At 38.7% G+C, this 19,859-nt stretch overlaps 1 protein-coding gene across 1 annotated transcript; it reads left to right on the forward strand.

Moving 5' to 3' along the window:
• The first annotated feature begins 351 nt into the window (after positions 1-351).
• LOC139710384 (26S proteasome regulatory subunit 6B) lies at positions 352-18,650 on the forward strand. The gene is made up of 10 exons (XM_071622332.1): positions 352-450; positions 1,689-1,787; positions 2,329-2,515; positions 7,722-7,868; positions 10,716-10,919; positions 13,567-13,734; positions 14,716-14,792; positions 15,529-15,697; positions 17,252-17,307; positions 18,537-18,650. The coding sequence occupies exons 1-10, from the start codon at positions 415-417 to the stop codon at positions 18,648-18,650; spliced, it is 1,257 nt and encodes a 418-aa protein (XP_071478433.1). The 5' UTR covers positions 352-414.
• Positions 18,651-19,859: the final 1,209 nt, after the last annotated feature.

Genomic DNA, 19,859 nt, shown 5'->3' on the forward strand with positions numbered 1-19,859 from the left:
TTGCAAAGATGTTCCCGGCGGGTGGAGGTATTCGTACCCAGTCGATCGATCGGTAATATGGTATGTATTCCAGGCATTTCGCCATGCTTTCAGAGAAATCATAGCTGTGGAATTGTTGAAATGCAATCGAAGCAAAAATATTCGGTTACAGTAAATTATACAATGACATTTTATTTGTATTATTGACGTAATTTATCTTAGAAATTTACCTGATAAATGTCGTGTACGAAGTAGGCTCTAAGAACTGTATTCAAAGTGATTGCACACATGAACAGTTCGTTCTTTTTTCTCTTTGAACTACTAGTACTTTTTGAGGATACCATATTGGTTCACACTTACATTGTACTTGACCAGACACATTCGGACGAAGTTATACCAAATTCTGCTGAGAATCCGGAGCTCTGACTGCGAAACATGGAAGAAATCGGCATTGTTATACCGTCGAGAAAGGTAATTGTAAAAATGCTAACTTTTCTAGTCACTTTTGATAGGATAAAGTGAGTAGTTACCGGCAATTCTAGTGCAAAACATGCTCACATTTTGATCATTCCTTGTCGATCATTTGAGCAATGACACCGACATGACAAAGCACTTACGCTGCCCCACTCGTTTGAATGTGCGTCGGAAGAAAATAGGATCGGTGTATCGCGTTGCGTTGTGGACACCTAAAGACTAAGTTATCCTTCACGAGAGTTTCGAGAAAACTAGATCTATGCTAGATTAAGAAAAGCAAGCTTCTGACCGAGATTATTTGTTGTCAATTTAATCTTTACAAACCCAACACTAAACAGTATCATGCAGTGCTATGTGTGAACCTCAGAGTTGTACAAGTTAATGAATTGGTATGTATGATTTTGAAGAGTAACATTACTAACAAGTCCTATCTCCCTATCATTTGTGGCACAAAACCTGTCCTCAAGGTCATAGGTTTATCTGTTGTTGGATGACTTGACATCAATGTTTTGTGTGTGTCTCTAGTCTATGATGACAAGATGCTCTGTGTTCTCTATGACTACTAGATGTCTACCTAGATCTAAATCTAGGCCCTATGTTGATGTTGATTTTGAAGCTATTTAAAAATTAGAAATGTAACATCAACACCAACTTGACATGATAATTGAAGCAAAAGTCAGAATAAGGTTGATCTTAAACAACAACAAATCTTCAAGGCACAAGAAAAAGTACCTTGCAGTTTTGTACTTCACAAACATTAAAACTAAATAGTATTACGAAGTATTAGTAAAAGACTGATTGGAGAAATTCGCCATACAATGTATAAATAAAATTTTTAACTGAGTAAAAAGCCCACACCAGCCCATGCCAAAATTCAACCGCGCGCAAAATCATGGGTTTTACATATAGCCGGAGTCAAATTTTGGACAGCGCTGTGGTGGGTTTATTAGGACTTGCTTTACATTAATGTGATTCAAATTTGTCAAATTTAAATTTTCAGAATGTGTTTATTGACTTTTCTTATGAATGTAAGATGACATCAAAGAGATCTAGTTCTGAATATACATATATGTATATACCCAGAGCTGTTGCTCACTTTTCATGCATTCAGTGATGACCTTTTTTTCCCAATATATTCAATGATGGTTGGATGACATTTGCTTCCCGTATCCCCTCTCCCCTCTCCCCTCTTCCCTCTCCCTTCTCCCATCTTCCATCTTCCTTCTGATCTCAAGGAGGAGGTGGCATCACCAAGTGACTCCAGACCAACCACAACTTCTTCAGGGTCTGGTCTAGAGAACATCCCTACAGATGACCTCTACTCAAAGTACAAGGTATGGACAACTACCAAAGGACTTCATGAAAATGAAAAAGAAACGATTAAAAAGAAAAGAAAAAAGAAATCACTTCTGCAGGAAAGGAAACCTAACTAACTCCTCCCTGGATGATTGTCTTTGTATAATGGACTTTCCTACAAGTTCTATGCAGATAGCAGCTTTCTTTTGTTATTATTATTTTTTTTTACTATCATTGATTTTCTGTTATTTTATTTTATAGCTGATCGATCGCTCTTTTTTCCTTTTTTCTCTTTTTTTTTGTGTGTGTGTGGGTCTACAACGAGATACCAGTGATGATAAGATAAAATGAGCAGTCCCAGCAACCTTGTCGTAATGGGCCTGGAGCAGCCAGTTGTTGATGTCACTCAGATTATACAGATCAGGACTTTTGCTTGTTCAATTTGAAAAAAGAAGAAGAAAATAAACAAGATAAAAAAGACAAAAAAAGCCCATTTGAACCAAAGATAATTCTTTTGAAAAATCAAAATAAATATTATTAAAGTAAGCTTACTTTTCTATCTTTGCTTCATCATTACAGAAACTACAGCAGCAGCTGGAGTTCCTTGAGGTCCAGGAGGAATACATCAAGGACGAGCAGCGCAACCTCAAGAAGGAGTTTCTCCACGCCCAGGAAGAGGTCAAGCGCATTCAGAGCGTCCCCCTGGTCATCGGCCAGTTCCTGGAGGCTGTTGACCAGCACACCGGCATCGTGGGCTCCACAACTGGTCAGTTTGCCTTGAAGACCATCCATTCAATTTAAGCTGTTATAGGTAGTGAACTGTCCACAGCAGAGCGCTGTTAGTGGTCTTGGGGTGGGGTGTTGCAAGAAAGTTGAGTTGCGATTAATTTCAAATATCTATTGCAACTTTGCAATAGATAGATCCATTGCAACTTGTAATCAATCGCAAATTGCTGTTGCAAGAAGGGAGCTTGCAATTTATTGCAAATTTCTTGCAACGCCCCCTTAGTCTGAACGCCGCTGTGGAGTCTGGTAGTCTGGAGGCCAAAGAAGGCAACTTAAAGGGATGGTACAGTTTCAGCTAAGATGTTGCTTCATAGTCAAGGCGCTAATTCCTGTAAGGGGCTTAATTAAGGAGTTCGTTCAACCCACCCTGCAGAAAAGGTTTGACGAGACAGGGTGGTAGATGGGACCTCCATGAACATCCCCAGGTAGTATGTGATTCCAAATTGTGGTATCAGTAGAATTTTACAGGCCACTTTTCATCACTATTTGTTGGAACAAACTTAAAAGAGTCTGCGCATGCCAAGACTACTACACACACCACTAGCAGTGCCACATGCGCCAGTGCCAGTGGTGCGTGTAGTAGTCTTAGCGCATGCAGACTTTTTCTTCGACAAACAAGGGTTTTTGCCTGCAAACTAACTTTCCATGCAAAGCAGGCGTCGGTGTAGTGTAGTTTCTAGCTGTTTTTATTTCGTCTTTATTTCTGCAAGTTGAAGCAAGCCGAATGAGAGCACATACCCAGTGATTGCGACGCCCGAACCGTTTTTTTGTCGCAATCACTGGGTATGTGCCCTCACTTGGCTTAGCGCAATACAGCGGGCTTCTGCACAATACACAAGCTGCAACTCAGAGAAATAAAGACGAAATAAAAATGGCTAGAAATTAGACAAGGGTCGGTGACGCTTTTCGCTATTGGGGCACTGAAAATGACAAAATTATCACAGTTTTTTGCATTTATTTCATGAAGAATTCATCAAAACTCCATATATATGTACATGTTGCTAGAGATGTCAGCAATACCATGGGATACATTGTAAGGTATATTGTGCATGGTTACCATGGTAACCGGATGCCTACAGGTGATTGGTAACCCCCAAAATGCCTTCTACTGCTGCAAACTGATTTTTTTTTTTTTTTTTTTTACAGATGCAATGAAAAAAAAAACATTTTTATTGATTATCGTTAAAAAAGTTTTCTACTTTTGCCATGGCAACAAGCATTATCCAATCAGGATTCAGCTGTCAATAACCTAAAAACTAAAGCCCATAATTTCAAAAAGCTCAATAAGGATGTCCTTCCTTCTGCATAAGTGTACCACATATGTGGAGAATATATTGAAGCATTCTCAAGTTACAGCAAAATTTGTAAACAAAGGCATAATAAACGGCCATTGAAAGAAAGATATCATTTTCTAATAGTCATATGCAGGAAAAAGTTGCTTCCGTCGTAATTTCAACACAAATATGACTTCAAAGTATAGGCAAATGTAGTTTTTAGTAATGTATGGACACAAATTACCCTTAAAAATATAGGTGAATACAGAGAGCAAAGCCAATTATATTCTATTGTTAGCTCTTTTGAGTATTTACAGAGCGATGGTTATTCGAAACAATCCTCGAAAAGAGCAGAGGAAAGCAATTGATTGTTCATGTTCTTAAAGGAAGTTTATTCAAGAATGCAGATAAATTCCTTTCTAAAGAAGGCATATACACGTACGCTGTATTATCCATCAAAGAATTAAGCGTACTTTTGTGTTCGTTAGCTATTGTAAAAAAATATAATAGAATATAACTAAAAATCATGATATGTAAATTTGTATCAAAACGTACAGTAATGAATAAATGCTAAGGAGAGAATGAGGGAAAAATCTTGGGCGTCCTTTCCCTTTTATCCAGGCTAATTTTATAGTGTTGAGTTAGGTAGTTTAAGATCCGATCTGCAATAGGTGATGTGCACGAAAGGCAAAAGAAACAAACCTGTCTAGATTCCAGATATTTTTTGGGGGGTTACCAATCACCTGTAGGCATCCGGTTACCATGGTAACCATGCACAATATTATACCTTACAATGTATCCCATGGTATTACTGACATCTCTAGCAACATGTACATATATAGTTTTATGGAGTTTTGATGAATTCTTCATGAAATAAATGCAAAAACTGTGATAATTTTGTCATTTTCAGTGCCCCAATAGCGACAAGCGTCACCGACCCTAGTCTGATTTCTAGCCGTTTTTATTTCGTCTTTATTTCTCTGAGTTGCAGCTTATGTATTTTGCAGAAGCCTGCTGTATTGCGCTAAGCCGAGTGATGGCGCATACCCAGTGATTGCGACAAAAAAAAACGGTTCGGGCATCGCAATCACTGGGTTTGCGCTCTCACTCGGCTTGCTTCAACTCGCAGAAATAAAGACGAAATAAAAATGGCTAGAAACTACACTACACCGACCCCAGCTTGGCATGAATTGTTAGTTTGCAGGCAAAAACCCTTGTGTGTCGAAGAAAAAGTCTGCGTGCGCTAAGACTATTACATGCACCACTGGCGCTGGCGCCTGTAGCAGTGCTAGTGCTGCCTGTAGTAGTCTTAACGCGCGCAGACTCTTTTTGGAAGAATAAGGTCTTGTCGCAACTAAAGTGGCCTGTAAAATTTAATTGATACCACAATTTGGAATCACATACTACCTAGGGGTGTTCCAGAGGGTCCAACCGACCACCCCATGCAGTCAAACCTTTTCTGTGGGGCGGGTTGAACAAAGTTATTTTTTCTGGGTCCCTGCGCCTTGACTATCAGCTTTCCAATGCTTTTTTTATTATCATAATTTTTTATTTTAGATAATGAGATACTTATCATGTAATATGAAAGAAAATATAATTTTAAAAGGAATTCAATGTTTATTTGATGAAAATTGGTTTTGAAATGGCTGAGATATCCATAACAAGCGATCCTAATAGAAGGTGGGACCCACTTTTATCGGGATCGCTTTGCTTTACTTAGTTTCTTAATATCTCAGCCATTTCAAAACCAATTTCCATCAAATCAAGTTTGAAGTCCTCTTAGAGTTATATACTCTTTAACATTTCATAGAGTGGTTTCTGAGTATCTCACAAAAGTTCAAAGCTGAATCCTCATCTAAACCAATACTATACCGTCCCTTTAAAGCATATCATGCCATAAAATGTATACCACCATGCCACAAGTCATTTGCCTGATGGTAAATTCTTGTGTATCTGGCAATGACTGTAAGACATTCAAAGCGGTGAAAGAAAATATGAAAAAACTAGAAAAGCTGTCGGAGAGCCCAGACATCTGCCAAGCAGCTCAAATCCACCCATAGGATCCAGACGGATATCTGGATCATGACCAAATTTTAAGTGTCTGTTTCTCGTGTCACTATCAGTCTCTCATGAAAATTTCATACAGACTTGTTTTTAACATTTTGAGTTATTTTGCAAACAAACAAACAACGAAACAAAGGGATTATAAACCAATGCCAACAAACGCCTCTGTAGAGGAGGTAATACATTGTAGTTGTAAGAATATTTTTCTTAGTCACTGCTTAAAATATTAGCTCACCCATCTGCTTTTGTATCTCACAACTTTCAGACTATATGTATTAGACCTTTACGGCCACTACCTTTGATTGATACAGAATCGATCACGATAAACACAACAACAACAACAGCAAGAAATAAATCACACCTTGAATTTCATCAAAGTGGGGTCAAGGCTAATTTTTTGAGGGAGCACAAATCCACTTAAAGGGATGCAAGTGAGTAACAAAATATTGTGGCTGTGAACGGTTTGATTTTGAAAGGGGAATTTTGCCCAGTGGGAGGGGCATGGTGGCAAATTGCTGATGGCTGATGGGTATTTCAGTTCACAAACAGTAATATGGCAAAACAGCTCATGATATTGAAATATATGTTTTTCAGCAGGTTCATCTTTGTGAGATATTAACTTATCAAAAATAGACTTAAAAAAAATATCAGATGTCCATAGACTTTGTGCAGTTTCCAATGGGTTCCCAGAGATGGTAGGTTGTGGAAAAGATCAATGCAGGAATTCCTGTGCATGTACATTGTATGTGAGCACTAGTATGTGGTTACCTGATTTAAATTCTTTAGAGAAAGTTTCAGGCCATGAGGTCAAGTGAAAGTGAAAGTGCTAAAATTTCACCTTTTTTTCCCTCCATATCTCAGAAATGGTTCAAAGCATTTTCATGGAACTTGATACAAACATATGCATGTACTGCCTGAGAGTGATTCTCTTGGAAATTTCTGGGTCATGTGGTCAAAGCTCAAGGCTCAAAGGTCAAGGTCAACTCCTCAAAAATTTATTATTTCCCACACAAATTCTATGCAATGCCTGAAAAGATTTTCTTGAAACTTAAGAGTATACTCATATTACCCAATAGAGATTCTCTGGAAACATTTTTGGGTCAAAGGTCAAAGGTCAAGTGAAAATGCTAGATTTCACTCCTTTCTCCATATCTCAGCAGTGGGTCAAGATATCACCATGAAACATACTGTACAAGTAGTGCATACTTATGCATATTCTGCCCGACATCTATTCTTTTGAGAATTGTAGGATCATGGGGTCAAAGTTCAAGGCAAGGTTAAAATGTTAAAATTTTACTATCTAATGCTTAAATTACACTTTTTCCCATAACTTAGAGGTTACTTCATACATAAACTTATGAAAGGGTCAAAGGTCAAGTTAACATCCTCAAATCTCCAAATACCTGCTCTCTTAAACAATATAGCTATTCATCCAATTAAACCTAATTTGAGGAAAGTGAACACTCAACACATTTGTGACAAATGTGTCATTTTGACTTTTTGTCAATTATGTGAAACTGTCATCACACATCAATTGTCAAGATGTACTGTAGACCTATTGGGAGAACCATGTGTTATGGCAGAGGCATACCAGTCGCCATAGCGACATTTCTAGGTTTTTTTTTTTCTAATAATAAATGATACTTGTACTTTCACAGATTGTTCTTTTCGCAGTTCATAGGATAATTGTAAAATTGTGAATATAAAATTGCCACAAAAATTTAGCTCATATAGTACGTACATGATTTTGTTTGTCATGCCCTTGAAGGGCGTGTCTTGTGAAGACAGAAGCATTCCTGTAGAGGGTCATCCATGTCTCCTCATGCGTGTTGTCTCCTCTTCCCGCAGGATCCAACTCGTACGTGCGGATCCTGAGCACGATAGACCGGGAGCTGCTGAAGCCCAGCGCCAGCGTGGCGCTGCACAAGCACAGCAACGCCCTGGTGGACGTCCTGCCCCCAGAGGCCGACAGCAGCATCATGATGCTCAGTCAAGGTAACCATGGCAACCCCTCCTACACTTCAGTCCCTCTGACAACGGTTTGTCATTGTCAAGAGACAGGATTGACTCTGAGATGTTTAACAGACCATGTTAAACAATAGATGTTCAACATGTGCCATTAGATTTTATCTGTGCACGGATGTAGGTTACACAAAGATATCTCACGATGTGGACAAAAAAAGAAAAGCACTTTATTTCAGTCTACTTAAAGGGACTGTATAGTATTGGTTGAGGTGAGGATTTAGCTTTCAACTTTTTGCAAGATATCTAAAAACCAATTTATAAAGTGTTAAAGAGCATACAATTCTGAGGGGAACTGAAATTTTATTTGATGAAAATCAGTTTTGAAATGACTTACAATCTAAAAATAAGGTAAAACAAAGAGATCTTCATGAAGATGACTTTGGATATTTCAGCCGTTTGAATTCCTCTTTTAATTGCGTGTTCTTTCATATTTCATTAGAGGTTTCTCATTATCTCACAAACACACACACGGGTAATTCCATGAAGTTGGGGCAGTGTCCATGTAGCATCGTGATATTTGAAAAATACATTTCAGCATAACTCAATATTAATTATGCTATACATTTATTGTTTGCAGGCTTTTGCATTGAGGCCACACATTTTCCTGGAAATTTTGTGCCATTCAGATTCAATTTTGATGAAGTTATTAAACAATATGTAACAGTGTCCTGTACAATGTAGCATCGTGACGTGTCCATGTAGCATCATGAAATTTTAAAATTTGGTCCTATGAGACAAATTATGGCAATTAGCTTGACCAAAATTTGATGCAATATGCATATTTACTAGATTAGTCAGTGGGTATAGCTAAATATCTCAAATTTCCTGTACACAGTTTTAATCTTAAAAGAAAATTACAAAATGTATCACGATGCTACGCGGTGTCATTTTTTGTGACATTTGGTGGACACCGCGTGGCATAGTGACACATTGTGTAATTTTCTTGTAAAAGTAAAACTGTGGAAAAGAGAGATAAGATATTTAGCTATCTGACTTATCTAGTAATTATGCATATTATATCAAATTTTGGTCAAGCTAATTGCATTAATTTGTCTTGTAGGACTAGATTTTTCACTATCACGATGCTACATGGACACGTCACGATGCTACAGGACACTGTTACATTTTTTAAAATAACTTAATCAAAATTGAGTATAAATGGCACAAAATTTCCAGGAAAATGTATGGTCTCAATACAAATGTAACGCGTATAAAGAATATATGTATAGCATAATTAGTATTGAGTTATGCTAAAATGTCACACTTTGTGCCCCAACTTCACGTAAAAGTTTGAAACCTGCATCCCTATCTGAACCAAAACTATACCATCCCTTTAAAATGACAAGTCCTGCATAATTGTCTCAGTAGATTGTCCAATCTCCTTTTATACATGCCTGCAGGAAAGGTTATTTGCTTAGATCTCAGACTTAAAACTACCATTAATACAGTGGAAACTCGATATAACGAGATGGTCAGGACCGAGTCATTTTCCTCGTTTTAGCCGATATCTTGTTATATCAGTAGGCATAAAAGAAAGCATAACATAAAGACATTAATTTGCACATGTGGGACTACCCATCATCTTACAATCAATACTGTATACTGATAACTTGATAATGTGTGTGAGGGAATTACTCACCTTTATGGGTAAGAAGATGTTTTTCGCCAATGAAATCTAATATCAAGAATGTGTTTCTTATTAATTGTAGATGTTTGAATTTGTAAATTTATATAGCTTGCGATTGTGCCAAGATCGTCTGTGGACTGGTATGTGGTTATGGTATGGGTGTGTGTTGTGTGTGGAATATGGCCTGCACAATGCTGTGTGTGTATGCGACACTGTATAACTGCGTGTGTGTGAAGATGGGGAATTCCCTGCGTAGAAAGCCAATCACAGCATCAGATTGCCTCACATCTGCTAAACGTCATGATGATGTCATGTATACATATGGCCGTCCCACCACATTTTCTGCATGTATCAGTGTGCGCGCACACACACACATACACGTACAACATGTGGTGCTAGCTGTAGAGTGAACTGAAGAAAATATTTGTGTACAAGACAGTTTTTGGCGCATCGAGCTTTACAATCTCGGAAGGTGATAGCACAGGCGAAGTAGAGCTTTACCCGAAGACATTTTGCTTTACGTCGCTATAACAGGTTTGATTGGCTATGTTTTTCTTTGTTTGGAAGTCACAAATTTTATCTCGTTATAGCAGTTATTTCATTATAGCCGATCTCGCTATAAGAGTAGCATTTTACATAGACTTGTGTGGAAGGAAATTTGGGACCGGGAAAATTTCCTCGTAATAACCGATATCTCGTTATAGCAGTGTTCGTTATACCGAGTTTCCCCTGTAGTTATTATCTACACATCAGGTTTTTAGTTTATAAATGAAATGAAGTATGAAAACAAAGGCTATGTATCTTCCCTCAAATATGCCCTGCTCTGAAGAGTTATTTTTCACTAACAATCAATATTTGTAATCATATACATTCACAGGGAATGTCGTGTGTTCGGAGCTTGGGGGCATTAATCGTTGAAGGCTAGTCCCAAGTATGCTTTAATAGCAGGTGTCTATGGAAATGCATGTTACAGCACAAATAAGCTCGTCCTCCACAGCCTAACTGAACACCTAATAGGATAAATTTGAGAGATACAACTATGTGCATGTGTGCACAAAACATTGAGGTTTCTGGTGGTGTTGCTGTTTTTATTGTTATGACAAACAAAGCAAAAAAAGCATAAAATGACACCTTCAAAGTGATTGAATAAAAGTGACCACCATCTCTCTTTTTTCTCTCTCTGCTTGTAGAGGAGAAACCAGATGTGATGTACTCGGACATTGGTGGAATGGACATGCAGAAGCAGGAGATCAAGGAGGCTGTGGAGCTGCCCCTGACACACTTTGACCTGTACCAGCAGATCGGCATTGACCCGCCCCGGGGGGTCCTCATGTACGGACCCCCGGGGTGCGGCAAGACCATGCTTGCCAAGGCAGTGGCACACCACACCACAGGTAAGGGGAGGAGTGGGGTGTGGAATGGGATGTGGGAGGGGGAAGGGATGTTGAAGGGATGAGGGAGGGCTGGGGGAGGGCGAGGGGATAAAGGCGTTTGTAGAAGAATAAAGTGTATTAACACTAAAGTGATGAGTCAATTGGAGTAGAACAGAGTAGGAAAAAATTGGGCTACATCTATTAAAGACAGCAAGGAATGACAAAGGCCCTATTATTCTTGATAAACTGAACATAACTGGATAAGGCAGATTGATATGGATGTCCTATTTTCAAAGTTCTGACAATGACATCCTAGTATGCTACAGCAAAAGTGTGTCCCTTGACTTGAGGAGCAAGAGTTGTATTTTGTCACATTATTTTAGGGAAGTGGTGTTATACAGCGTGTCCCAGAAAAAACGAAACCGGGTTTCCATGCAACTTGTTACTATCAAAATCATGCATTTTCTTTATGAGATATACATCAATGGAATGATAAACTTTTCTTCTTTCATTTGATGTACAACTTAATGTTCATTGTTCATGCATGACTGAGTTAGAACAATGAACAGTGGTGCTACCAAATTTTCATTTGCACGCGCAAATTGTGACTTTAAGTGAATTTTTCAGACTTTTAACGTTGTGTTTTCGAAAAACAAAGTTCATTAGCCAAATATTCATATTTTCTTCTTTCATATGAGACCTAATGCGTCAAATATGAATGACGCATGCTTGAGAAAAATTTGCATGAAAACATGCTTCATTTCTACCGATTCTATGGAAAGTCGAAAAAAAAAAGCATTCCGCTCTCCCGACTTAGCATTAGACAATGGGCTCATGTGCACCATTGAATTTACACGAAACAACTGCAGTGCTACAGTGAATGTTGTTTGGGGGGGGGGGGGTATGTACAGAGAATGCTGTATGACATGGAAAGCCCTTTGTTGTCATTTATTTAGAATAAGCTATGAGACATAACCAAAATTATTGAAGACTAATATCGTGAGTATGCTCAGGCTGCACGCAGTCCAATGGCTATGGGAAATCAACATTACAACAATGATACACATTTTGATGATTTTGTACCTCAAACTTATTTCACTGTTTTCGTTCCTCTCTACATTTCCCTCTCGCGTGGTTGGTCCTTCATCACTGGCAGGGTTTTGAAGTTTTTGAAGGGGGAGGTGAAGTAGAAAGAGAGGGTACATCACTTTATTTGTCACTGAACTTGCGCTTCTAATATTTCAGAGGTGCAAGTGCAGGGCAGAAAGTCGTCTTTTTTTGGGGGGGCTCGGAAGGTTTTTTTCGGTCCGTTTCTCCCACCCCACCTTCCCAAACATTCCGCTGATGAACACCCTTTGCTCTGTAGTTACCTGCATGGTCAGGCAAGCTCATGATCATGTGCTAATTCAAGACCCTATTCACAACTGAACCGTCAGTAACAATCTCTGTTACTCCCTCCCTTCATGACTATGTAAATTCATTGAAGCATGAAGGCCATTGTTATCTGCCAAGTTGGGCATGTCGGGGAAAGCTACCTGGCTCCCTATTTACTCTCTATTCATCTGGGTAAAATGGAAGCATATTTTCAAATTCATTTTTCTCGAGCAGGCGTTGATCATTTTTGACGCATGGGATATCATATGAAAGGGAAAACAATGGATATTAAAGCAATGATTTTATTTTTTGCAAAAGATTGCTGAAAAAGTCTGAAAAACTTATTCAAAGTCGACATTTGCTCGTGCAAATGAAAATTTAGTAGTACTACTGCCTATTGCTCTAACTCAGTCATGCAAGAATTTTGAACAATGAGTTGTGCATCAAATGAAAGAAGAGAAGTGTGTCTTTCAATCCATATACAACACACAAAGCAAATATGTAATTATGATTGCAAAGAATTGCAATGAAACTCGGTTTCGTTTTTTTCTGGGACATGCTGTATAGTCTTTGTTTTAGGTGATTGCTTGTTGAGTGTTCAATCAAGTACCTGTAGATAAAGTATAAAAGAACACTCTCAGTGGTCAAAATACATCCTCTTGCTATTCCATGATGTATAATCTGCCACAACTAGGGCATGCAATGAAAGTTCTTGTGCCTTAATTTTTGTGCATGGAGAAGGAAGTTGATGATTGTTCGAAGAGTACGTGGGAAATTCTCCCCAAAACAGATTCTCATCATGTAAAATAAATAGCACCATACCACCTTCATGAAATGTGACTTCAACAAACCCTAAGCTTTTTTTTTTTTTTTTGGGGGGGGGGGGGGGGTGGGGGGTGCAGGGATGTATCAGTTTATGTGGCATAATACTAAACATGAAACTAAAATTGCAAATTTAAAGGTGTGCATATTTAGGTACAGTTGTCTCCCATGCATGTACTATGCCTGTACTGAAAGACGACTTCCAAAATACAATATTCTCTGAAATTTTTTTAACTGTCATTATCTTTGGTCTGTAAAAAGTTGAGTGAACTACTTATTTGTCAAGGTTCAATCTTTCACTATCCAGTAACATTCACAGATTTTGTTTTGGTTTTTGTTTTGTTTTTGTCTGTTTTTTTACTCTTGACTTACCCATCTATGATGATGAGGAAATCTAGGACTTGGATCTGAAACAAACACAAATGATAAAACATTGATTGTGTATTTTATTTCTTGCACTATTTTTATCCAGCGGCATTCATCAGGGTAGTAGGGTCAGAGTTTGTCCAGAAGTATCTCGGGGAGGGGCCCCGCATGGTCAGGGACGTCTTCCGTCTGGCCAAGGAGAATGCCCCAGCCATCATCTTCATCGATGAGATCGACGCCATAGCGACCAAGCGGTTTGATGCCCAAACGGGAGGTGAGTCTGCCGCTATCCCTGTAGGATGCTGGATAAAAGTCCAACTTCACATTCGACTTATCTTGCTGGTGCCTTGCATTGTGTTGTAAAGAGCTTGGGCAGGCTTCAACCCGTTGAAGACGGCTGATTTTGTTACAACATGCATTTCCCATAGACATCTGCCAGAGTATACTCGAGACTTGTCTTCAACAGGTTAACCAAACTTTGGGGGCAGTCAGGTAGATTGTCATATGCCATTTATTTAGCGAGTCTGACTTTCCACAAATCCAGCAATTTTGTGAGTGGTTAAAGGGATTGTACAGTTTTGGTTGAGACCTAATTTCAGGTTTCTTACATTTTTTGGTAAGATAATGAGAAACCTCTTATGAAATATGAAAGAGCATGTAATTCTGTGAGGAATTCAACGTTCATTTGATGAAAATTGGTTTGGAAATAACTGAGATATCCAAAATAGAACGATTCTAATAAAGTGTGGGACCCACACTTTATTACGATCGCTTTGTTTTACTTTGTTTTTGGATGTTTCAGTCATTCCACACCCGATTTTCATCAAATAAACTTTGAATTACTCTTAAAATGGTATGCTCAGTACTATATCATAAGAGTTTTCTTGGTATCTTGCAAAAAGATAAAATCCCAATTCTCATCTCCACCAATACTGTACCCTCCCTTTAAATTCGTGATCATGGGGTACAGTAAGGAACAGAGAATTGGGCACCTGCACGTTACGTTAATATTGAGATTTGCCGCAGCATGAAAACTACTCATTTACATCACTGGTAAATGCAGCAAAAGCACATTGCAGACAAGTTGTGTACAGTGCAGTAAAATTCGCCCTCTGTAAAAGAGCAGTTTGAGATTTTTTTAAGATGGGGAAGATGATGAGTGTAGAGGACTGATCATGCCTTCTTTTCACCATTTCATTCTTCCGTGAAATTGTTTGATTTCATCTCTCTCTCTATTTCTGACACACACTTCCAGCTGACCGAGAGGTCCAGAGAATCCTCCTGGAGTTGCTGAATCAGATGGACGGCTTTGACCAGAATGTAAACGTTAAGGTGAGATGCCACAAGGACCAATGGGACCTTGACCTCTTCAGTCTCTTGTCATGCAAAGTGATGAGCTAGCAAGTAGTCAGCTTTTTCGGGACTGGAAATCTGTCTGGACTTCTCTCTCGAGTGTCAAGATCAGATTGTACTGTTTAAGGGGCATTCAAGACAATTTATGCAATTTTACATCATTCAGTTCATAAATCGATAGTGCTTTGCGTAGATTTGTGGAAATGATTGTGCTCACTGAGCAGCTAAACCAATATTCTGGAAAATCGAAAAACAAAAAACACTGAACAAGGATGAAATCATATGAGGCTCACATATCCCAGTAATGTGGCAATGCAATTTGATTACAATGTCACTTGTGTATTAACAAGTTCACCTGTGTAGAGTTTATGCATGCTTTCTTCTTTTGTTCTGCTTCCTTGAACACCCAGTCATGCATTCTTATGTGAAGCTGCTATGTCATCACTGTTTGTTCATTGTGATTAGTTATTAATTTTGAAAACATCCATATTCTTCATCCCTATGACTATAAATTCCAAAACTGTACCCAGTATAACCAGTTCATAGATGTTCATATGTAAAAGTCTGAAAATCATCTGGAGGTCTCCTTTAAGGTGGAGATGAGGTATGGAGATGTCCATTAGGCCCTTAGTGAAAGGCCATTCAATCATCGGTCTTTCCTAACCCAACGTCCATCCCTTTGTATGTGTGCATTTTCCTTGGCAATGTACTGTAGGTTATCATGGCAACCAATCGGGCCGACACCCTGGACCCTGCCCTCTTGCGCCCCGGCCGCCTCGACCGCAAGATCGAGTTTCCCCTACCTGACCGGCGGCAGAAGCGCCTCATCTTCAGCACTATCTGCGGCAGAATGAACCTCTCGGACGAGGTGGACCTCGAGGACTGTATCCTTTATTTCACAAACAAGAACTTCCTCATTACCCATAGATGAGAAATTCCTCAGGTCAAATGTAGTCTGATGATACAGTCATATTTCTGTTTATGTTTTTGGTCTCAGTGCATAGAGGTGATGGCTTATTTCTCTTTTTATTCTTTGCCAGCTTCCTCACTATCTTTGTAATGACAGAATGTATTAAAGGGAACGCAAACCCAAAGAGCAATGTGGATTGAGTAAAAGCATTAACATTAAAGACACTCAGTCGTGGCGAGTGGTTTGTGCGGCACGGAGACGAACGCAACACGCTGCCTCCCCCATTCTGTATCAAATGTAGTGACCCCCGAATGAGAATAGCGCTGGCTCAATGGGTCAGCGAAAATACGGTAGGCTACAAGAGAGCTCCCTGTGCTTATCTCCTAACCCAAAATGGCTGTCCCGAGAGCTTCCGAATGGACGCACACTCTCAGTGCGCATGCGCATGAAGAGAGGCCAAAAGAGCCACGCGTCTTCTGGCCTCTCTCCTCCAATCACCGCAGCTCGCGGTGACAATATTTGTGTACGATGCGTACACACACACGCACACACACACACACACACACACACACGCCGCAGCGTCTTCTGGCCTCTCTCCTCCAATCACCGCAGCTCGCGGTGACAATGTTTGTGTATGATGCGTACACACACACGCACACACACACACTTGTCTCAGTGGTAGCATTGTCCCACACGTTTATGGATATAGCACCGAGTCTGCCATTGCGCAATTGCACGCACAAACTTCGGTCGTTCGGAGTTTACGTACCATTAGGGATGGCGATCGGCTGCCTTTAATAGAACACATCAGTGAAAGTTTGAGGAAAATCGGACGATCGATACAAAAGTTATGAATTTTTAAAGTTTTGGTGTTGGAACCGCTTGATGAGGAGACTACTAGAGGTTATGACGTATGAGTGGACAACAATGTAAACAAAATATAAAAGGAATTCCACAAAAAATCACTTTTATAGCAAAGTGAAAGAGTACTTGACTAACCGCTTTCAGAAAGCAGGGGGAATAAGTGCTACCCCTATCATATGTCTGTATCAAGTTGATGGAATGTGTAATTTTCATGAAAAATGAATTTCTATTGAATTCCCTTTATATTTTCTTCATGTTGTAGTCCTCTCATATGTCATTACCTCTAGTAGTCTCCTTACCCAGCAGTTCCAACACCAAAACTTGACAAATTCATAACTTTTGCATCGATTGCCCGATTTTCCTCAAACTTTCATTGATGTGTTCTACTAATGTTACTGCTTTCACTCAATCCACATTGCTCTTTGGGTTTATGTTCCCTTTAATTATCCAGGGCTCGACAATTAACAGTGGCCCAGGACCAGTAAACTTTTGTTGGGCCATTTCCTTATGAGTTGTATTGATAGCATAGTCTGGCATTTAGCTTGTGTATTAGCTACTACTGGCCTCTATGTGATTGCCCATTGATACTTGAATGAGAATATTGTTAGCTTTGATGGTTTCTGCTGCTTATTTGCCTTGACCGATTCCCCCCTTTAAAAACTAGATGTAGCGAGGCCGGACAAGATCTCGGGAGCAGACATCAATGCTATTTGCCAGGAGGTCAGAATCTTTTCCTTTGATTCAAATTAACACTGAAAGCCAAACTCCACACACAATTTTTACATAAACATGACAGCCAAAGAAATATTCAATCAAATTACACCTAACAACCCCCCCCCCCCAAAAAAAAAAAAAGAAAAAGAAGAGAAAATCTTTGAAATCTTGCAGTTTTCTGTCTTCACAAAGAGTGATATTAATCACAACCACAAATGCAAACTAGATATGTGAAGTGAAGCTCTGTACAATATTTTATGCCCCTTTTTTATTCTTTTTTATTTTCATTTATTAATTTACTTTTTTATAACCACAAATGCAAACTAGATATGTCAAGTGAAGTTCTGTACAATATTTTATGCCCCTTTTTTATTTATTGATATACTCTGATATTTATTCTTATTATTCTTTTTTTTCTTTTCTTTTTTTTTTTCTTTTCTTTTTTTTTTTTGGGGGGGGGGACAATGCACGAAGATCCAGTAAAAGTTTTATTTATTTTCATTTCTGTGGTTGATAGTTTTGTTTGTATGTTTTGATAGATTCAATTTGCCACACTGGAAAAAAAAAATCAAAAATTTGTCCTTTTGGTGAAGGCATATAGTGAATGACCAATCAAAACATTATAATATTATAATGATGCAAGATTTGGTGACTTGTCTTGATCTCATGGTAAAACTGCATATGCTTATGTGTGTTCTGCTTACAGGCATGTCTTGATCACTTATAGGAACAAAAAAAAAAAGTGGAAAAACAAAATACAAAACAGTCACCCTTCAGCACCATTTACAACATTTTTAGCTTGAAATAACTGCCAGCCTGTGCTTTGAATAATAGTTGTATATTTGCATGCAACTTGTAGCATGTGATGATCACATAGTTAGGCCCAAGAAACAAATCAAATGTAATATCGTCGCTGGGGCGACAAGACCTCGTATCTACAAAATGTCAAATGTTCAGGAGAGCAAAAAATCATGGCAGCCAAAGCACTGCCATGGTGGCTTTATTTTTGGGGTAAGACAGCTACGATTTGGACAGAACATCACTTAACTGATTATCTGACCATTAATCTGAAAAAAATCATTTTCACCAAAATTTCAGATACAAGGTCTTGTCACCCCAGCGACGATATCTCAATTTACTTTAATAGCACAATTTGATGGAGCTAGACCTGTGCATTTTCCTCCCTAATAATGAGACTATCTTGTGTATGTGTGATTTTTTTTTTTATCCCCCAGGCTGGTATGCAGGCTGTGAGAGAGAACCGCTACGTCATCCTTGCCAAAGACTTTGAGAAGGGTTACCGTAACAACATCAAGAAAGACGAGGCGGAACATGAATTTTACAAGTAGAAGTCTTGTGAAGAGACTAATATCTCTCTCTGTCTAGAATAAAAGTTGACTCTGTGTTTCTTCTCTGAAGATAATTGAAAAATTGGTATAATGGAAAAAAAATATTTAATATTGATTAGAAAAAAAGCTATTATCCGTGACTGATCAAAATCCTTTTTTTTTTAACTGAGATATTATGTCCTAGTTTGTATTTGAAGAATGCTTTGTATGCAACACAACCCAGTATCTGGGATCAAATGTTTGTGTGGATGTTAGATGCCACAAGTTATAATGTACTATGTATCCTTTTGCAAGTAAGAACTGTGCTTCTCTGCACACAAACTCCGTTATTTGATTGAAAGAAGGGAAAATCCCTGTGCCATACTCTTTAGGGACTTCAAGAAGGCATACTTGAACATCATTAAGAAGAAGGAGATGGAAAAATAGTTCTACATGTATAAAGAAGGCTGTTGAGTTTACTTCTCCCTGCAAAAGAAAACGTCCTCCCTACATTGAATCACCATTATTTCATTTCAAGATAACCCGATGTATAGAGTGGTTTTACAGCTGTGAAACTCTCTCAGTCCCAGTGACATCATTTGTATGTACACGCTTGGTGAAGTCATACAATGATGGTCCATCAAGGCTGAAGCTGTGATGCCGATCTGTTACAAGTAACGCTGATTGTGCCGAACAGATCATTTTGCAGAATTTCAGAGACCTATCCCTGGCCTTTAACAGCCCCTGAAAGAAGCACCAGCTCAAGGGTCTCATTTTACTTCTCTTCTCTATGGTGCGTAAGAAATCCAATCCGCCTCTTTGCGACTGTTTTTGAGGAAATATGACACCACCAATCTACATGTACTGTAGCATCAAGCATTGCTAATTTGTGCATGTGCAAGTCCTTATGTACCCATGTTGTGGTTGTGCAAGTCCTGAAGAAAATAATTTGCAGTAAAGCATAAATGTTGTCCAAAATACCAAAATTATTGTTTGTTGTGTATTGGTTTGTCAATCAATTTAATCTCTCTCACTATCTATCAGTGTCTGTATATAGCTGTCTGTCTACCTATCTATCTACCTACCTACCTACCTATATTTCTTTCTATCTATTTATCTATAGATCTATCTATTTGTCTGTCTATCTACCTATCTATCTACCTATCTATCTTTATCTACCTATACCTATCTATCTATCTATCTATCTACCTATCTATCTATCTATCTATC

The sequence above is a fragment of the Diadema antillarum genome, unplaced genomic scaffold (genome assembly GCF_040938485.1).
Source record: "Diadema antillarum isolate AM-2024a unplaced genomic scaffold, OU_Dant_1.0 scf00000004, whole genome shotgun sequence".
In the NCBI taxonomy this organism is placed as follows: Eukaryota; Metazoa; Echinodermata; class Echinoidea; order Diadematoida; family Diadematidae; genus Diadema; species Diadema antillarum.

Excerpts from the sequence above, each read along its gene's own strand:
- LOC139710384 (XM_071622332.1), top strand. The coding sequence starts at position 415 with ATGGAAGAAATCGGCATTGTTATACCGTCGAGAAAG. Across the intron at positions 7,869-10,715 it reads CATCATGATGCTCAGTCAAG|AGGAGAAACCAGATGTGATG; the intron begins GTAACCATGGCA and ends CTCTGCTTGTAG. Across the intron at positions 10,920-13,566 it reads AGTGGCACACCACACCACAG|CGGCATTCATCAGGGTAGTA; the intron begins GTAAGGGGAGGA and ends ATTTTTATCCAG.